Raw genomic sequence first — 20,590 nt, 5'->3', positions numbered from 1 at the left:
CCAGGACATTGGGGGTGGCAGGGTTGTTTCTTGCCTTGTTGCCTTCTCGTATTTGATCGTTTGAAACTAGAGGACTTGGCATTACAAACCTGTTGGAATATCTTGTAGGGACTAGTCCTCTAATCCTGTGGCTTGGGAAAGAAAATACTGAATTAAAAAATCTTTATAAGGAATTTAGAGATTAAATCATTTCAACATTGGAATATTGTTGCTTGTTTACATTACATCTTTATTATACTGTTTTAGCATTCAATCTCGTCCACATCAAATACCAATGATGGTAGATATTGTACAACCCTAGTACAAACGTATAAGATAATAATTGACTAGAAACAGGACAAAGTAATATAAAAAAAAAAACTTTGTTGAGACATTCTTATGAAAAGTAATGCTTTCAACTTCTTTTTGGCTATTCTAATACAGATATCTATATAAAATACTTTGAAAGACATAAGTGTTTGGGAAAATGGAGGGAGCATTATAAAATGTACATCTACATCATTGACCATATACACACTTATAAAAACCTTCACTGCCATTTTTAGTAAAAGTACACATGATGATTTTAGAACAAGAATGAAACTATATTTGTGGAAACCACCCTGGAGAATGACACATTCATGTATAGGGATCACTTTCTTTTCACACGCTCAAGAACGTTTTAGAGCATACAAGATTCCACCTCACTTGATGATTTAGGCGGGCCCCTGCTGTCCATCGTGGCCAGAGTTTGCTCCTCATTGAAAGCTCTTTCAAACACTGATAAAATAGTCCATCTGAACATATCTTTGAAGTCTCTGCCCATGAAGAAGTACAGGATAGGATTGAGGCAGCTGTTAAAGTAGGCCAGACAGGTTGCAAGAGGTTCAGCTATCAGATGGACATCGTAAAGCCAAAGCATATATTCTGATGCTTCAAGCAAGGGTAAGGAATGGAATGGAAACCAACAGATGAAGAACAGGACCAAGATACTGATGATAATCCTGAAGGGCCGGCTGGATGTTCGGTGGCATGGTCGTTGCCGGATCTTCACAGCAATCGCTCCATAGCAGATAATGATGATGGTGAATGGGACTACAAACATGGTTACAAATCGAGTTATGATCATGACTTTGTGGCGCATTGCCATGATTTTAAATGCTTTTGAAGAAAAATCTTCATATGGAACAGCATAACTCCTAAAGCAAAATGTATCATTGTCCCCCCAATCAGCTACGGTTTCATAAAATGCTGGATATGGAGAACTGACAATGACTGAGAGCATCCATGTGACAAAAGCAACCTTGCATGCTAAGTTGGGTTTTCTGTGTCTTCTGGACCAGAATGGATAGAGCACCGAAACGCATCGGTCGATGCTGATCACCACGAGGAAGGAGATGCTTGCCATCATGTTCAGATATAGCACCATGGTACTGATCTTGCACAAAAATCCACCAAAAGGCCAATATCCATCCATTGCCTCTGATGAAATTTGAAGGGGGAGGAAAACATTAAAGATGAAGTCTGCAATGGCCAAATTAAGGAACCAGATGACATTCACGGTCTTGGTCATCTTGAACGTACAGATACCTATCACAATCCCATTGCCTGATGTTCCCAGAAGGAAAGTGATTATATGAGACACCATGGAGAACATTCTTAAGTTGTAATAAATATTGTATTCGGGGTCGAGTGGAGTCGTCTCTATAGTTGTTGAGTTTAACAAATGTATATTCAGACTGTCAGTGAGGTTCTCCATGGTATTTAATAGTGTTTCCCTGAAAAGAAAAAAATATTTTAATATATTTTTGTCAATTGTCTGCTCCAGAGCAAACAGAAACAAATATAACTTTCAGTAAATTTCACATTAAATGTGAATATTAATGAAAATAGGATACGAACATGAATAATGACACAATTATGATATTGATAGTTAAACATGTATCCTGGGACACAAAACAACAGCACTAAAAAAATAAAAAATGCAGAGTCAACATCAGAGCAGACATTTTTTGTGCACTCGAATTGTAAAAGTTGCAGTTCTTCCTGTATATTGGTCTTCAGAATCTGCATTTACATTTTTTTCAAATCAAAGCAATCAATTAAATAAACCCCCTGGATCCCTCTGCAGCCTTGGATTTTGTTTCCAACACTATTGTAGTTAAGCGGTGTCTCAAACATGGAGTCTGCAGTAAAACTTTAAATTGGCTTATCTCCTTTCTTTTAACCCCACAATGGTCTTAGGTTTCTTCTTTTTTTTTTTTTTTTATTGAGAATTTACTGATGTCATATATAGGTTTATACAGATACATAATCTTATCAATCCTATAAGATCATGAAAAAAGCACAAAGTGAAATAAGCCATAGCACATACATATAATACAAAAACCAGGTTGAATATAAACAAAGCAGTGGAATTTCGTCATTCATGATCAGAAAATAAAAGCTGCAGGGATTATGAGCTTTAGCTTCTCCAGCTAGCGAGTGGTGCCCATATATTCCTGCCCATTTCCCTTACTTTTTTACTTTTTAGTTCATATAAACAAGACTCGATATTGTGTATCCCAAGCAGCCTTGCCATCCACATTTGAAAGGTGGGGGGGGGAGAATCTTTCCATCCTGCAGAGATAAGGATACGCAACACAGCGGCAGAAATAAAGACCAAGGCTTCCGCAGTGCTACACAGTTCAATTTTCCTATCTACACCTACTAACAACTGTGTAGGGGATAGAACAATTCTACATTTTAACAGCCCCGCCCAAAAATTTGAAATTTCCCTTAGTATTGTGGATAACTTATCGCACTGGTAGAACATGTGTATTAAATCCGCAGGGCCAGTCTGACACCTAGGGCACTTATCATTCTCCACCACACCCCACGCATACAACTTCGCCGGTGTAAAATACAAATTGAACAATGTTTTATAATGCTGAGCCCGTAGGTTAGATGAGCGCAATAGTTTCTTATTTAGTGTAAGAGCTAAATCTAGATCCACATCGGGATCGCCTACTTTAGCTGCCAATGCGAATTCTGTTTTCTCCAAGTCATCCTGGATACCCACCAAAATATAAATGTATTTAATTTTATTTCCCCCATTCCCTAAGTAGTCCAACAAGGGGAAGCGAGTTGATACCGAGATTCTCGGTCTAATAGCCATCAGCGTTTGGACTAACTAACCATACAAAAGCCAGTGATTAGGCGGAATCTCATATTTAAGCTGAATCGCTTCAAACCCAATAACCGCCCCCCCCTCCAGAACATCCCCTATAGTCCTGATTCCTTGTTCATTCCAAAATAGACAGTTCATGTCCATGCCCAAATACGGGAACAGGTTGGAATTCCATAAAAGAAGATGCGCATTAAACTTGGGAATCTCCAACAACTTTTGAATAGCTTTCCAAGTCCCCCAGACCCCACCCATGATCTTAAACCTAGCCTTCTTATAATATCTACGGTCCACCTCCCTCAAAAGTAACCCTACGGCCTTCTTCCCCAATAAAAGCTCGAAAATATTTGGGGGATCCCGACTGTCTCCCTGGGTCACTGTTAATCTTGCGTCCTGTTGAAAAAGTATAGACATTTGAGCCAGAAGGGATGAGAGATGATATATTCGTATGTTTGGAAGGACCATGCCCCCTCTTTCATACGGGAGTGACATGAGCTTCATAGAGCGCCTGGTTTTCCCAAATTGCCAAATAAACCTGTTAAAAATTACTTCCAGGTTTTTTATAAGTTTTTCCTCCAACAGAAGGGGGATGGCACGAAACAGATAAAGAACCTTCGGAAAGATTGACATTTTAAGGACGTTTACCCTCCCTACCAGAGAGAGGTGTAAAACGTCGAGTCTTTTTAATTCTGCTTCAATCGATCCCATAAGGGGGCAGTAATTTTCAATATTGATCTTATCCACTGCTGCATTGATCATTACCCCTAAATAAACTGTTGAGTCTACATATCTGTTATCTGACTTGGTAATATTCTTGGTACAAATGATCTGAGTCTTCCCCTCATTTAGCAGATACCCAGACATACTACCAAAATCCTTTGCCAACTCTACGAGTGCAGACATCGCCTGCTGTGGATGGGTCGTAAGAATCGCCAAATCATCAGCATACACTAACAGTTTATTACTATACCCATTGACAATCACTGGGCTAATCCTAGGACAGTCCATAATTCTATGAATCAGGGGATCTATATATAACGAGAAGAGTATCGGGGAACAGGGGCAGCCCTGACGCGTTCCTCTCTTAATCATAATCTTCTCCGAGCTCTCTCCCATTACCGACATCCTGGCCGCCGGATCTTTATACATGGCTCTAAGAGCTTTGATAACCTTTGGGCCGAACCCCCTTCCTGCAAGGATACCCTAGAGATATTCCCAGGCTACGCGGTCAAACGCTTTCTCTGCATCAAGGAGAATCGTGGCCATCTCTCCCCCCTAGCAGCATGGGCATCAAACAAAGCAATAGCTCGACGAGTATGATCCGTAGGGCCCCGCCCGGGCACAAACCCATGCTGCCAAGGGGAGACGAGACCACCAATGACCCTCCCCAGCCTTTTGGCCCAGATTTTTTAATATAATTTAGTGTCCGCGTTAATAAGTGATATAGGCTTGTAAGAGCCTGGGTTCTCCTTGGGTTTGCCCTTCTTATGAAAGATGATTATATTCGTCTCTTTCCACGAATCTGGAATATCACCTGTACACAGGATACCATTAAAGAGATCTAGCATAATGGGAACAATCTCGGGTTCAATACTTTTATAAGCTTCTAGGGGAATTCCGTCGGGGGCCTGCAGCCTTCCCAGCAGCAAGTTCGCGCAGGGCATCCTTAATCACACTTCCAGTGAAGTCTCTGTCTAGCTCTTCTCTGAGTAATTCATCGAGGACTTGGCCACCATTACCATTCTCCCACATTTGTTGATCTTGCTGATCAATTTGATGATTCTCGTAATCATACAATTTTTGATAGAAATTTTTGAAAACTTTTAGAATATCTTTTGACTCCGAATAGTTCTTGCCATCCTCTTGTATACTTGTAATAATATTCCTCGTTCTATCCTGTCTAATGCGGAGTGCCAGAACCCTACCTGCTTGCTCCCCTGTCTCATACCGCTTAGCCCTTGAGGCCTGATAGTCACCTACCGCCTTCTGAGTGACTAGTTTCTGTAGATCAGCTTTAATAATCGCCAAACTTTTTAGACTCTCCGACCCATCCATTCCACTACCGATATCCCTAATATGGAGCTCCTCTGCCTTCGCTAGATCAACCATAAGCCTATCGAGCTCTAACTTGTCCGCCTTCCTTAAACTCGCTGAGCAACTAATAGTTTCCCCCCTAAAAGCTGCCTTAAAAGCTTCCCAGACACCATTCCTAGATGTGCTGTAACGATTTGCATCAAAGAACTCCCCTGTCCATTTTTTCATGTGTTCTAAAAATCTTAGATCCGATAATAGCCTTCTTTCGAAGGTCCAATTAGTGCGGCTTTTCCCTACAATATCTAAACTGCAGGATAGGATCAGAGGATTATGGTCAGATATTATTCTTGGGATCTTCTTAATACAGACCTTGTTCAATTCTGACATTGAGATAAAAAAGTAGTCTAATTTAGAATACTTTTGAAATGGGTTCGAGAAATATGTATATCCCGGGTTCTGTGGTTCCTTTATACCCCATACATCTTTTAACCCATGAGAACTAATAAGAGAGGAGAAAGCCCAATACACCCTTGGTTTTCGTCCAGTATAATTCTGTGCGCTATGCCAGTCAGTTGAAATATTTAAGTCACCACATACTATCATTGGGGTTGGCCAGTCCGCTAACTCTTCCTCAAGGAAGTCAAATATATCTGGATCGTCACAGTTTGACCCATAGATCGAGCAAATTGTATATCCAATATTCATTTCTGCGATAGCCCACCTACCCAAGCTATCGCATTTAACCCTCTTCGCCCCCCCCAATGAAGTTCTACCCAAGATTGCGACCCCCCTTATCGTAGAGGTCTGTGTTGTACAGGCTATCAAGTCGAACCCTCTTATACAGAGTAAATTACGTTTAGCCCATGGCAAATGTGTCTCTTGCAAACAGATTATGTCTAACCTAATGTAACTAGCAAAGTGAGTCAGCTTTTGGCGCTTCTTCCAATCATTCAGCCCGCTAACGTTAACAGTACAAATATTAATGTTCAACATGATCTAAATTCCAAACCTTCTTCACCATGCGAAGCCCACCTAAAATCGTCATATTTTGTACCAAAAACTGAGACATAAACCCCACAGACAAGAAAACTTCACCAAATCGGCACCATTCAAGACAGCCTATCTCCCTAAAACACCAGATTATCTCTTTTTTACTTTTTTCCCCCCACTCCCGAAATTCCCGCCCCACTCCCCCCGCCCTCCACCAGCCCCCCAACCCCCCCACACCCTCCCCTGCATCCCCATAATCGAGGCGCTCAGACCTGGTCTGAGCATGTGATGTAAGCCCGGTCGCAAGTGAGGAGTAAATAAAACAAAACAGCCTGAAGACCTAAGGAAACCTATAAACCAGAAAAGAAGGGACGGGGAGAAAGCGCCAAAGCCTTTAAAGTGACACCTAACAAACATGAGAGTCAAACTGTTTCTCTTAGTCTCAAAAACATCTATTAACCCAAAGAGTCAAGGAACTCCTTTGCCTTTATCTCAGAGGAAAAATAATTAATCTTCCCATCATTAATAACCTTTAAGCTATCGAGGAGGCAAGATGGCGGCCGCGTAGAAGCGGCCGGTAGCAGGTCGCAAGGAGGATGTTGGTCGAAGATGCAACTGGCAAAACATAGGAATTAAGGCTGCCCGCGTTCGCTCATCGATTTAGATTAAGTTTTCGAAAATGAAACCATGATCCTCTCGCTTACCGGCCGTGGCGGTTCCTTCCTATGGGCTTTGGTTGCTGCGGCGGCTCGCACTTCCCGCTGCTGGCGTTCGGCCGCGGTTTGTGGGGGTAGGCTGTGGAGCGGAGCGGAGCTCCGTGTGGAGTTGACGTTCAGAGACGGAGAGAGGAGCCGTATTCAGGTTCCGGATTCGGGCAGTCTGTGTCAGTGTCTGTGCCCTCCTATGACCAGAAGAAGAGCCCGTACGACGAGATCAGCTGTTATGGCCCCAAAATCCATTAACCCCAAGCCGGCTGCATCTAAAAAGAAAGGAGGAGTGGAAGGGGGAATAGCGGTGCAGGAAGAATCAGTTCACCCGGAGAGAACCCATTCATCCTCTGTCAGGAAACAGCAGATGGCCGGTAAGACTCGCCAGGCTTCCGCCATAATCACTGATATGTTTACGAAATGTGGCAAGGAGAAAGGGGCAAAGGGGAGCTCATCGTTGGAGGTTTCTGGGGGAGCACAGGGGCCTGCCATCACTGAAGAGAGTATGGAAGGGGCAGGCGAGCAGCAAGCTTCTGATGTCCCCCAAGCTGAAGGCGGGAGTGCGCAAGGGGGTATTTCCACCACAGCCTCCGCTTTCCATGCTGGTTCTGGCGTGGGCCGTGCGGCAGGAAGAATATCGGAGGGCAGAAAAGCTGCGGATAATAAGGCAGGTGCCACCCCTAAAGCAGGCCAACATACCAGCAGCATGTACCCCCCTGGATATGGAGATAAGCAACGTGGAAAGAATGTTGCCCAGGGCATCGACAATTATGAGAATCGGGAGAACCTTGAGTCAGCTCCCAGTGAGATCATCCCAGAAGATGTGTTGTGGGGTCCGGCGGAAAAGGTTCCGAGCGAATGTTTCTTCTCGGTGTCTGAGGATGCAGAATGGTCAGACGAGGACGAACATAGCTCCCTACCGGAGGGCAGTATGCAGGGCACAGAAAGCGATCTGGAACAAGAGCTTCCTATTACAGTGGTAAGGCCTGTGGCTGGCTCTAAGGGCCAGGTCAACCATGAGCTTAGATGGGTTCACTCATCGGTCATGCCATTGCAAGGAAGCCCTAGCTCAGAGGCATCTCAGGTGTCGCTACTGGAATCAATACATCAAGAAATCATCGCCCACCGAGAGGAGACTCGCCAAGATAGCAGGAAGTCACAAGCTGCCCTGAGGAAAATGCAAGGGGCCGTGAGGAAGCTGTCTAAGGCTTGTACGACATTAGGTGACAGAGTCTCGAACTTGGAGGAGAGGGTCGTGTCTACAGAGGCCCAGGCTACCGAAGCAGTAATCAAAGTATATGCCCACTGTTTGCAAATGTCAGATATTCAATGGAAACTCGAGGACATGGAGAATAGACTGAGACGGAACAATCTCAGGGTCCTGGGGATCCCAGAGGGGGCCGAAGGTTTAGATATTAGAGCGTTCATTATCAAACTATTCGGCCAAGCGTTCCCCGAGCTCTCCAGCTGGAACTGGCTCTGCGAAATTCAGAGGGTACATCGCACTCCTTTCAAAGTGCGGAGAAATGCGAGAGAAGGGGACAAGCCAAGGGCTATTTTGATATTTCTTGGTAACTTTGTATTAAGGCAGTTAATTGCGGAGAAGGCGAGGCCGGAGGCGAGGAGGACTAGTGAGGGGCTGTCTTTCTTTGTTCGCCCAGATTTCTGCCATGCCACGGTAGAAAGGAGATGGAGACTCCGCTAGCTCATCAAACCTTTCCAGGAAAAGAAACTGCAAGCCTATTTGGTCTTAGGTTTCTTCAATGTTAATATATATATTGACTCTCTCTCGGTGCCGATCAGATCATATGGTTTAGAATGTTATCCTATGCAGATGTCACCTAAAATATGGACTCCATTTCCAGAAAATGTCAAGACACTCAGAGGCATTTTTATAAGGGCATTGCGCCATTGGAGCGTCACTTTTTTTCGATGCTCTGGTGGCGCAATGTCCTGCTCCATATTTACACTTTGCGTGGCTTAACACCGTCTTGTAAATATCGTACCCTTTGACAGAGGTATCTGCATGAAAGGGGCATACAATAGGTGATACAATAGGGCATACGATAGGTGAGCGTTACACCACAGCGCCCATTGCTAACCCAGATTTCCAAGGGTGTGTAAATCTGAGGCGGCACCAAAAATTAACGCCATTGAAAGAGTTAGAGTGGTGTAACAAGGAGAAACCCTTTTATGTCTCCTCATTTTTTGCAAGGGTGACTACACTTCGCCCTAGGCAGCTTATTTTGTGCCAGTGCAAGGGAAAACAAAGGGTTCACCGTTTTTCAAATGACGCAGCGTGGCACTGCTAAATTGCTTGCAGCACCAAGCTGCGTCGTCTTTGGTAAATATGCCCCTCAGTTTTGCTTCATCGCTTGCACCATGGCAGTGCCAGGTTTAGGGCTCTGCGACTGGTTCTCGGAAATAACTGCCAAAGGATGGGGGCACCCTCAGTGTGACAGGATGAATTTAGATAAGAATAGCCTGTAGAGTTCTTTGTGTATGTGCCATGTTTCAGGTGGGAATTAAAACAGCATTATAACTCTTGTTATGTTATGTTATATGACTTTTATATAGTGCAAATCACCTTCAGGTCTCTAAGCGCTTCTAGAGAAGAGTGAGCAAGTCACTGGGGCAGAAATAGAATAGCAGCAGCGGTGGCAAAAGATTACGCGGTTGTTAACGCCTCTCTAAATAGGAAAGTTTTTAAAAGCTTCCGAAAGATGAGCAGAGCCGGTTCCCTGCGTAAGTACTCCGGCAGATCATTCCAGATCTGCGGGAGAAAAACAGAGAACGCTCTACCCCCTTTGGATTTAGAGATGTACCTGGAGGAGCTAACCTGCAGGCCTCAGAAGATTGCAGAGTCCGACCAGAAACATATTTCTCCAAGCGATCTTTTATATACTTGGGTGCCTGACCGTAGATTGCCTTATGGGCAATACATAGACCCTTCAACTGCGCTCTCTGTTTGATAGGGAGCCAATGTAGTTTATGTAACAGAGGGGTAGCACGTGTCTTTCTAGGAAGTCTAAAAATAAGCCTGGCTGCATCGTTCTGCACCACCTGCAATCTCCCAATAAGATTCTGGGGAAGGCCAATTTAAAGTGCATCCCCGTAATCCAGCCTGGAGATGACAGTGGCGCAGACAATTGACTGTAGTGAATATGTTGACAAGATAGGAGCAAGTTTCCGTAGCTGCCTGAGTAAGCCAATACAGGTTCCCACTAATGTGGTGACCTGGCAAGACATAGATAGTTCAGAGTCAATTTTCAGCCCCAGGCTTTTTACAACCAGGACTGGTACTGGGACTACACCTAGTTCCGGAGGCCAGAAAAGATCACACCAGGGGCTACTACTTGTTGGAATGACGAGCAATTCGGTCTTATCCGGATTTATTTTCAATGAATTGGCCGTCATCCAGTTCACAGTGAACCTGAGCAACTTTTTGCCGACTCCTGGGCCTGGCGGGAGTTGTTAAGCTGGATAAGAAGTTGAGTATCATCGGCATAATTAAAGACCTGACAGTCCATGTGAGTCAGAGTCTCCACAAGGAGTCACAGATTGATATTAAAAAGAAGTGGAGATAGTGCAGAGCCCTGGGCTACCCAACAGGCCAGGGAGCCCAGATCCGATAACTGCTCACCCAGTTGAACTCTCTGAGTAAGGTCAGACAGAAATGACTTTAGCCATTGGTATGCTTGCCCGCTGATACCCAGATTGGTGAGACGGTTCAGCATTATGTTATGGCTGACTGTATCGAATGCAGCTGACAGATCTAGTAAAATCAGGGCACTCGGCTGTTTGTCGTCGGCCATAACTCTGAGCTCGTCCAGAACAGCCAACATCACTAGCTCTGTACTATGATGAGCTCTGAAACCCGCCTGTCTAGCTTGGAGTAGCTGGTGGTCCTCCAAATACTTCGAAAGTATCTTTAATACGTGCTGTTCCAACATCTTGGCTAGAAAGGGGAGCTGAGAGATGGGTCTATAGTTCTTTAGAGTCTGGGTATCCGCACCAGGTTTTTTCAACAGGGGGGTGACCCTGGCTTCTTTGAAATTTGTCGGTAGAGAGCCCATATCCAAAGAATTATTTAGTAGTTCCAGGATCTGCTTCTACAGCCCTGGCAGGGCCATTTGAAAGATCCTTGGAGTTAATGCACTTGAGTGAGAAATCTACCATCATTGTAATCACAGTTTTATCTCATTATTTATAAGCACATAGGGTTAATGTCCCTGCTGCAAAACACTACTGGTGACATGCAGATCACATATTATTATTTTATTTAGATAGCACAGTAGGTTATTGGTTTCAGCGGCGGATCCTCCGCAAAGGCTGAGGAGTGTCAACCCACTGGCTGAGAGCCAGCAGCTAAAAAATAAAACAATATCTTACTTTTGTCTTATTGTTTAGCTTCTGAATCTGAACCACTGTGCGCCGGTAGGGGTGCAGGGCTGGGGCATGAGAGGGGGGAGGTGGAGTGTTATGTTCACCTCTAAGTGCGCATATGTGTTTGGCCAGCCGTCTCAGGCCAGCCAAACCCACATGCGCACTTAGTTTTCTCCAGCTCGGCTGCATTACAAAGCAGGGATGGAGAAACTGCGCAGACTCCCTGTCCTGAGGGGAGCGTCTTTTCAGCATGATCAGGTCAATCCCTGTGCTGCTCTCATGCGTGAGAGCAGCACTGGGATTGGATGGGAGTTGTGACACTTTCCTAGGGGCTCCTGGGACAGGAACAGCAGCAACCGAGGGCGAGGTGGCAGCAGCACCAGGTAAGTGGTTTACTTGATTATATATACATTTTTTAATTAACCACCTGCCGCGCGCTCCCCGCCCTGCCTGCTTCCCGCTGCTTCTTCCGCACCACTTCAATTCACCCCACTGATATTTCTGAGTGTGTGCTGCCACTGATTGCTTATGTCACAGACATCCTTTTGTTACTTAGAGTTTATAAGTAACAATCCTTCTGAAATAGCACACTGAGCTATGAATTGACACCAAAGTGTTGTATGCAAATTGAAAGGCACAGGATTAGAACCTTATTGTTTTTCCCCCTACATTTTTTGTTATTTTTAGATTGTTAAAAATCGTCCTTTTTTTAGCAATATCATTTTATTAGTATGATTCTCTATCCGTTATGTTATGTTTATTGGATGCATTTAAGAACACTTTGCATATGGCTTGATGAAAACCTGTGCAAAGTGATGTTTTGAAGCGTACTTTTCAGCTCAAATCCTATATTTCATTGGACTGTGGCCTAAAAGTAACTCATAGTAGCACTATGTCAAAAATGTATGCCTTCTAGAAGCAGGCATTAAGTTGGAGAAAGGATTTACATTCTGCAAAACTTTCCAATTCTGCATTTGTGCTGCACCATACAGCACACATACAAAATGGTAAAGTGTTCAACTTTGTCAAAGCACCAAATAATTTTGAGCTGGAAGGGCCCCCTTTGATAATAAAACTTACGCTGGACCTCATGTAAACACACTTGCACTATGATGTAAAAATGTGTCCCTTGGCGCATGGCAGCCAAAGGTATACCAGCACTAGAGCAGAGAGTAACAACACCATATAAGTTGATAAGTTGTTGTTCTCTCTCCTTTCCACGCATTAAAGTGCAGTTCCTGTGCAGAATAAACATTTTAGGGGGCAATTGCGATGGTGGTGAAACCGCCACCGGCAGGCTGCCGGTGGTGGTTTCACCGCCATCTCGAAGCACTTCTCTGCCTGCCATATTACGATGGGGGGCAGTGTGCTGGCGGATGCAAAGTCCGTCCACCACGGGTCCGCCACAGGCAGTTGTTATGATTGCCTGGTGAACCCAGAAAGTATCTCCAAAATGGTGGCGGTGCCTAGCAGGCACTGTCTGCCAAATTACTGTATCCCGCCAGCCGGTGTATGGCAGTTCAACTGCCATTCACAGGCTGGTGGGAATGTTCTTTATGTGCTGGGGGTGGGTGTGCATGGGGGAGTACCTAGAGTACCCCCATACATTTCCCTGCACCGGGTGGCAGACACTACATGGTGCCTGCCACGTAGTGCAGGGAAACACACAACATGTTTTTTTTACATTGCGGCGGGTGCTGCAGCCAGCAGCACCCACCGCAATGTTAACCATGCACGATGTGACCCCCACGGTGGCGGTCGCATCACAATCGGGGTTGCGGGACCGGTGCCTTACAGGCGGCCAGTCCCAGTCCCCGCATTGATAGTGGGCGCCCGTCATCGTAATGACCCCTTTAGTTAATTTGCCCCTTAACTCTTCCTTAAAGGAGGTCGTTGCAGGGCATCAACAAAGACTATCACAGCAAGCACCACCATTGCTTAAGCCGGACATGCATGGTGGCATTGGCCAGGTGGATGCATGGTATTTGCCTTAAGCTTGATAGGGAAAGTGGAAGTGCTCCTCTTTGGTGGCAATCGCTCCATTTGGTCACAATCTTGGTGGCCTACTGAACTCAGAGCTGTCCCTATTTCTACTTCCATCAAAAACTTGGGTGTTCCATTTGAACAGATTTACCAAGTTGCATCATCCTGTGTTCTCATTCTCAAAATGCTCAGAAAAGTCTTGACTTTTATGCCTCTTTCAGCTTTCAAAATAGCCACTCAAGCTTTCCTCTATCCAGACCAAATGAGCTCCCTCTATGAGGGATTTCACGATATTTTACTGCGTAGTCTTCGAATTGTGCAGAATGCCGCAGCCAAACTGGTCCTGAGACTGTCGCCATGCAGATTTGTTTCTGAGCATCTCAGTGATCTGCACTGGTTTCCTATCTGCAAATGACCTCTTTTCAACTCACCCTGCATCACATACAAACCTTTCTTCAGGGTGAGTCCAGTGTTTCATGGACAATGATCCCTGTACTACAGTCTAGATCCCTCTGATCCACCTACACTCTTCTGTACAGGTTCCCCTGATCTCTGAACTGCACACTGGGGCCATTCTCTCATTTCTGGCAGCAAAGACTTGGAACTCCCAACTACACTCAACAGGAGAGCACTGCATGGTCTTAAAGCATCTTGTAAAGTGATTTAAAGGGCGAATCTTTATACATCTGGAAGTGTACGTAATAGTGACTTGAATGACGAAATGAATGTTGTTGTGTATATTATGAAAGAAATGTGCTGAGAGAAGTGGGCAACACTCTGAATGGAAAAACACCCATGCACTCCCAGGTAAGAAAAGCATAGTTTGAGTTTTTTTTATAGTATTATAATGTTAATGATAATAAATTAAATGTGCAAAGTAAAGGAAAGTCCTTAGATGAACTGGTTTAAAACTGTGCAGGGTAGAGCTAATGAAAGGACAAAACTGTATTTGCTTTGAGAAAGGCTCAAATGAAAAAGAAGGTGAAAATAGAATTTTTTAATGTTATAAAAATACATTTGCTGGGAGAAGTTGGAAAACACGGAGGATGAGGGAATCACATTCACTCTCATTGAGTGCTTTTAGAAAAAGTGGAAAAAAAGTTCCCACAAAGCAGGAACTTGTAGAGGGTAAAATGAGTCAAACAGAGAGATGGTAAACAGGCTATGCCCACATGAGGAACAAAGACTAGATGGACAGATTAAAACAAATACAACCATCAATTAGAGTGACACAATAAAATGCCAATGGAAAGCAATGGGCTGAGCTGCTTTTCAGGTCATCTATCAATATATCCCACCTAAGAATTTAAATTGACCAGAACCCAAAAGGTTACTATGAGTATGCTTTCCAGACATACTTCTGTTACCTCTTGTGTGTTCCTCAAAGTCATTTTTCTGCACCAATATAAGGATATATACCTGCATGCTTACTTGTTTATCTTAACATCATTCTCCTCTATTTATCTTTTTTTTAACTTTGGCATGCATCAAACACTTTTTACTAATTACCCCCACAGAGAAATAGTATTTAAAGTTGCAACATCGTATTTCAAAATATTTATTTCATGTTGCAATTCTTGGGTGCACATTTTATTTTGAAATCAAAGCAACCATCCAGCCTGCTTTCAAGTTTCTGTGTGTATTTACATACAATCAGGGAACATTACCACAAAATTGTTACATTTTGCAAACATTTGTGTACGTTTATATCCTTGAATCTCTGTTGGTAACGCAAGCTGAGCTTACACCTCATTGCATTTCATTAGAGGGCTCACCCTAATAGTAAAAGTTTCGCATGAATGAATCCCAGCTGAAAGTTTAAACCGCTTAAACTTTTGAATACAGATCTTAGCTTAGTTTTAGACAATCCATTTCCACAGATCCATACAATAAACTGGCAACCAAAGGGTTTGTGGTGCACAAAATCTGGACTATATGTCCAGTGGACAAAATAAAGATGAAGGGGCATATTATCAAGGAGATGCAATAATTATCGCAATTCGCGTTTAGCGCGATTTACTTTATCACTGGATCACATCGCCGTGTTAACGACGTATTATCAATGTTTTGCTAACAGGCGATGTAATTCCAGCGACTGAGGCCTAATATCAGGAATAGCGCGTGAAATCCAGCAATGATTTCACAGCGCTAAGGAGAAACTTGCTGATAGGGGAGTGTGGACCTAACCTGGCAATCCACCTCCCATTATCAGTATGCCTAAGTCAATTTAAAAGCAGGCGTTACATTCCTGCGATAACGTGGTTAGCGCGGTTATTTTTATCGCTTCGTGGGTCTGCTGCATGGATTGTAAATATTGTGAAGCCGTGTTAGCGAGGATTCCCATGTTGTTTTGCTCAGGAACGCCTCCATGTCATTAGCAATATTGATCTCTGACATGCAAAGTCACAAGGAAACGCGCTAACGCTTGTTAGCGTGTTCTTGTGAATAGGGTGATAAAAAAATCGCCGCTTTTTTGCGCTATGTGCCAAAAAAGCTTCGATGTTTCCCTTGATAATATGCCCCCCAGACTTGTTTTCCTTGATCCCCGAACAGTATGTCCTGTCCATGTTTCAGGAGATAGGAATTCCCTATCGCTGCCTGCAGACTCATATCAACTCTGCAGGAGCTAGGAGTAGAAACCTTTTGTGGCAAGGATGCAGCTCCACGAAAGCCAGTAGGACAGAGGTAGTGTCAGTCAAACTAAGGTTTAGTAGCTGTGCTGGTTAGGCTTGTCAACGTCAGTCTTTCTTATGGGACCATCAATTGAGCATAAGCTATACCTTACTATCCCACCGCCCTTATTCCACACTCTCTCCGTACCTGTGAATCAATGAAACAGCTTGGAACTGTCTTCCTTTTTGTTTCTTGTTTGCTTTACTCCATAAGGTTCCTCTTCCTCCCCTTTCACATGAATGGCATCTAAAGTCATCTGCTTGTTGCCTTTGTGTTCTGGACCGTCCCATCCCCTGGGGCAGTGATATCATCAGAAACATATAACGAATGGTCCCCGCTATCTGCTGCAGCATGTGGCATTCATGATTTCCATCTGACATATTGTTGAGTATCTGATGCACATGTCCAAACATGGTCAAGTTGGGTTTCACAAGGCTGATAATACGGGAACCAGTGGGGAGAACTGTTAAGCTGCAACAGACATGTGAAAAACAGTAGCCTTGGGAGTGTCTGTACACTATGGAGGTAATAATGATAGCAATAACAAAAATATGGTTAAAGAAAGTAAGCATTTGCAAATGTGCACACAGAATTGCATGTGTGAAACATGTGGACATTATAGGTAAATTTATTAATCCGGTCTGCTGTGCCTGCATTTGCGTGCCTGGTCAGGAACATCACATGTGCCAAGGGCATGCAAAGTTGCTAAGTTTTTCTGATACTACCGATAGTTCACTAAGTTTCTGCATGTTTGTTTTCTTATTTACAATGAAACTTTTCACATTCTTTTTCCATCTTTTAGCAACAAATCTTAACAACATCCATTTGGCACACCCAATGTAGCATTTATGGAGAAATATTGCCCATTGGTGTGAACATGGGAATGGACTTTGACATGAGAAAAGGAAGAAACTCTGTGAACTGCACGTAGGACAATGATCAGTTTCAATAATAGAAACACTGTATGATATGTTAAGAAGATTTTTAGAGTGCACTATTATCCAGGAGGGTATACCGGCGCTGAGCAGCTGTGAGTCAAGGCATACCTAGTGATTAATGGGACTAATCAAAAAGCAAGGTATTCAACCTTTTGTGGAATTCAAGAAGTGAGGTGGAGGTTCTTATATGTAGAGGCAGGTTGTTCCATGTTTTAGGAGTGATGTAGGAGAAAGCTCAACCACCAGATCTGGTTTTCTGGATGTGTGGTATTTGTGCAAGTAGGAGTTTGGATGAGCGGAGGTGTCTGGAAGGGCTGTGGAAGCATATGCAATTGTTAAGGTATGCTGGGCCAGTGGTATGTAGTGCCTTGAAAAGTGTGGGTGATGAGTATGAATTGTGCTTGTTTGTGACCCTTGAGCCAGTGGTGCTCCTTCACCTGTGGTGTGATGTGAGTGCAGTGTGGGAGCGAGACAGTGATTCTGGCTGCTGAGATCTGAATTGTTTGCAGCCTTCTGGTGATTGTTTTTGTTAATCCTGGCATAGATGTTGTCCCCATAGTCAAGCTTGCTTGTGACCAGGGTATGAATAGTGATTTTCAGATGCTGATTGGGAGCCATTCAAAAATCTTCCTCAGCATCTTCAGGGTTTGAAAGCATGCGGTGGTGACGACATTTACCTTGGCTATCATGTCAAGTTTGTTGTTGATGATGATATTAAGGTTCTTGGAATTGGTGGTGGTCAGTCCTAGCTCTGTTGGCTACTAGATTGAGTCCCACAGTATTGCGCCCTTCACAAAGATCACAATTTTGTTTGTGGCGGTGTTGGTCTTCTTCTAGTGGGTGATTTTAGTTGTTTGCGCTGCACCCTCACTCACATTATTTCTCTTCAAATGTGGGTTTAGAATACCCTATAAACACTCAAAACATCTCTGAGCTCCTCCCTCTCAGAGAGGGGGTTGTAGCCCTCAAAGGAACTAGGGGTTTCCTTTGGGAGGAGAATCCCATATGATGAAGCATGTCACCTTTGGTGAGTGAGGGATTTCGTGCTGTAAAGGGATCTACCCACAGTTAGTTCTGTGGGCATTAGCCAATGGTTCTGTGTTGATCCAATCAGTCACTTCACAGTTGTGGTTCTTGCCACACACTTTTTTCATTACCATTTTTCAATTCAGACCCAAGGATTCCATACTGTTTTATTTTTAGAAGAGGCCATTCCACATGAGAGCAATGTTTCAGTTTGTGGTCAATTGCCCGGCAGTTGCGATAATACAATGGAAATCTGTTTTGTTGTTTCATCAACTTTCAAAAAATAAAGGAGCTTTTAGTCTCTAAAGGTTACTGATAATCTTTAAAGAATTGAACAAGGGCAAATGCATGAGAATTAAACTGGATTATCAAGCATAAGGTCACAAAAAAGAAAACCCTATTTAAATGGTTTACCAGGTCTGTGTGCTGACCCCCAATGCTATTTGCTCTCTATCTTGTGGCTTGTGGTTTAAAGACCAATGGTGTTGTTTAAAGACCAACGGTCTAAATAAACTTTACTTTTTGACTTGACTTGACTTGCTCTCTATCTTACATTATTTGACTTTTGTGCTATCAAGAGCAAATGCATTTTCTCCAAAAATGGGAGACGTACCCTTTCTTTTATATGCCGATGACTTGATAATCATGGATATGACACAACTCAACTTACAAACTGGACACTTTTTATATGTACCGTGAACGGAAAAGCTTAATTATAACTTGGGAAAAACCAAAATGGTAGTATTTATCACGTCAAAAGAGGAAACAGTACTGATGGTTAATAGACACAATAGTAGAGGTAGTAAAATCCAATAGATATCTTGGCATTGATTTTACGGCAAATTTAGACTGGTAGTACATTTAGATGTACTTCTAACACCAATTCTTGTGTGTTAGAGTATAGCAGAGATTTATGAATTTAGTAGAGACTACTGCGATCCTAATCTGTCACCAGTCCTCCGAGCATTGAAATCTATTGGCCAAACTAAGGGGCTGATTTGTATGTTGGTAGCTGTGTCCGGACGGTCTAGAACTGATGCCCGTGTGACAATTTGACTGCCCAATTTATATGTTGCTGGTATGGCAGACAAAACTCCATCAAGCCTCCTTAGTCTCTGCCATCTTCAAAATACTCCGTCAATGGAGCATTTACTGAAAAGCAGATGATGGAGTCATGACAGTGAGAACTCCGCCAGCAAGATTACGACTTTAGTTTCCATCACCATTGGTATGGCGATTACATTTCCGAACCTTGGCAGGCAGAATATGAAAGTAGATAACTGGTGGCACCTCCATTTACCCATTGATCCTTCACAATTAATTGAATGCTGCAAGGCTTTGCTTACCTGCTGTTTGATCTGGATGACGAGCCACAAAGACGCTGACATAATCGAAGGGATGTGTAATTTATTTTTATTTTGCCATAAACATCCGTGTTCCAAAATGTGGTGCTTTCACTGAAATTATCATCAAGTTGGAATGTATATAGTAATTATACATATGAAATGTGTGTTTTATTATATTTAAGCTGTGTAGACAAACCCTTAGCATAGAAAATGTTTTTTAGCACAACTGTATACATGTTTTGTTCCCACACACCACTATCATTGTCTTTTTTCTGTATGCATCCATCAATATGACGAAAGCACACACCAAATAAGCCATGTTGCTCAAATTATTTTACTACTGCTGAATGAACATCTAAAACTAGCTATGTATCCCCCTGTATGACACATACATGTACATATGCATAACATTCTAAACAAATTTTTTTGCAGCAGTTTCAAGGCTTATTATATCACATATGGACCATACCTTACTAGAACATAGGTTGATAATCTGTATACTTGCCAAACATATCTAATACACTTCATGTTGTCCTTATTTCACCTCTTTTCTACCCCTTTTTTTAAAATTATTAGAAGTTGTTATTAAGTCTGGGTGGTGAACTCTGCTCTGCTCCCGGAGTTTGTGGAAATTTTCCAGCATGCCGCGTTACGCGGGCTTGCGGAGTTCCGAAAAACAAAGCAGTTTTTTTCCTCGTTTGCGATCATCAACATCAACTTGGCGAGCGCGAGCATGGAAAATCAACCACCTGGCGAGATTTCTCAACGCAAGTTGTTGTGTATGCTTGCGACCACTCGCGTTGAAAAACTGTCCGTTCGTGTTAAGAAAGCTGCTGCTCAAGTAAAAATCTACTCGAGCGGCAGAAAGGAAGCAGCTTGCGCTGTGCATGGTGCCATTCACGATGATTTCACAGTGCATACAAGCACTTGGAACTGAAAATCACCGCGAACATCATTTATCCAACGCACTCCAGCGCTTGCGGAGCTCCGCGTAGAGCAGTGGAGTTTTTTTGCATTTCGCGTAGCAGAACACCTAGAACTCTGCCCAGGGTTAGTTGTTAGCCACATCCTATGAAAATGTAAATCAATAATAATGATATACATGAAAGCCTCATGTATACATTTGCTCATAGGTTTAGATGTGTCTAATGAAACTCATTAAATAGTGACATGGTGTATGTGCAAATCAAACAAGAAATCTGGTGAAAAATACAAAATAACTTTTTGTGAAAACAAATATAAAAATCATAGATAGATAGGTCTGGTCTCCTATGTTGCGTTGAACAAAAGTTATTCCTCCTCCTAAAGGGGCTTGTCTCACATCCCAAGTTGGAGGAACTTGGGAACCTCAGACATATATTG

The 20,590-nt window shown here is 43.2% G+C and overlaps 1 protein-coding gene across 1 annotated transcript; it reads right to left on the bottom strand.

Moving 5' to 3' along the window:
• Positions 1-216: 216 nt before the first annotated feature.
• Positions 217-16,173, bottom strand: LOC146808959 (formyl peptide receptor-related sequence 4-like). The gene is made up of 2 exons (XM_085614264.1): positions 16,066-16,173; positions 217-1,757 (listed from the first exon to the last, which is right to left on the bottom strand). The coding sequence occupies exon 2, from the start codon at positions 1,736-1,738 to the stop codon at positions 662-664; it is 1,077 nt and encodes a 358-aa protein (XP_085470390.1). The 5' UTR covers positions 1,739-1,757; positions 16,066-16,173; the 3' UTR covers positions 217-661.
• Between the last annotated feature and the right edge of the window lie 4,417 nt (positions 16,174-20,590).

This window comes from Triturus cristatus, chromosome 7 (genome assembly GCF_964204655.1).
Source record: "Triturus cristatus chromosome 7, aTriCri1.1, whole genome shotgun sequence".
Classification (NCBI taxonomy): domain Eukaryota; kingdom Metazoa; phylum Chordata; class Amphibia; order Caudata; family Salamandridae; genus Triturus; species Triturus cristatus.
This window is presented reverse-complemented; position numbering and strand designations above follow the sequence as displayed.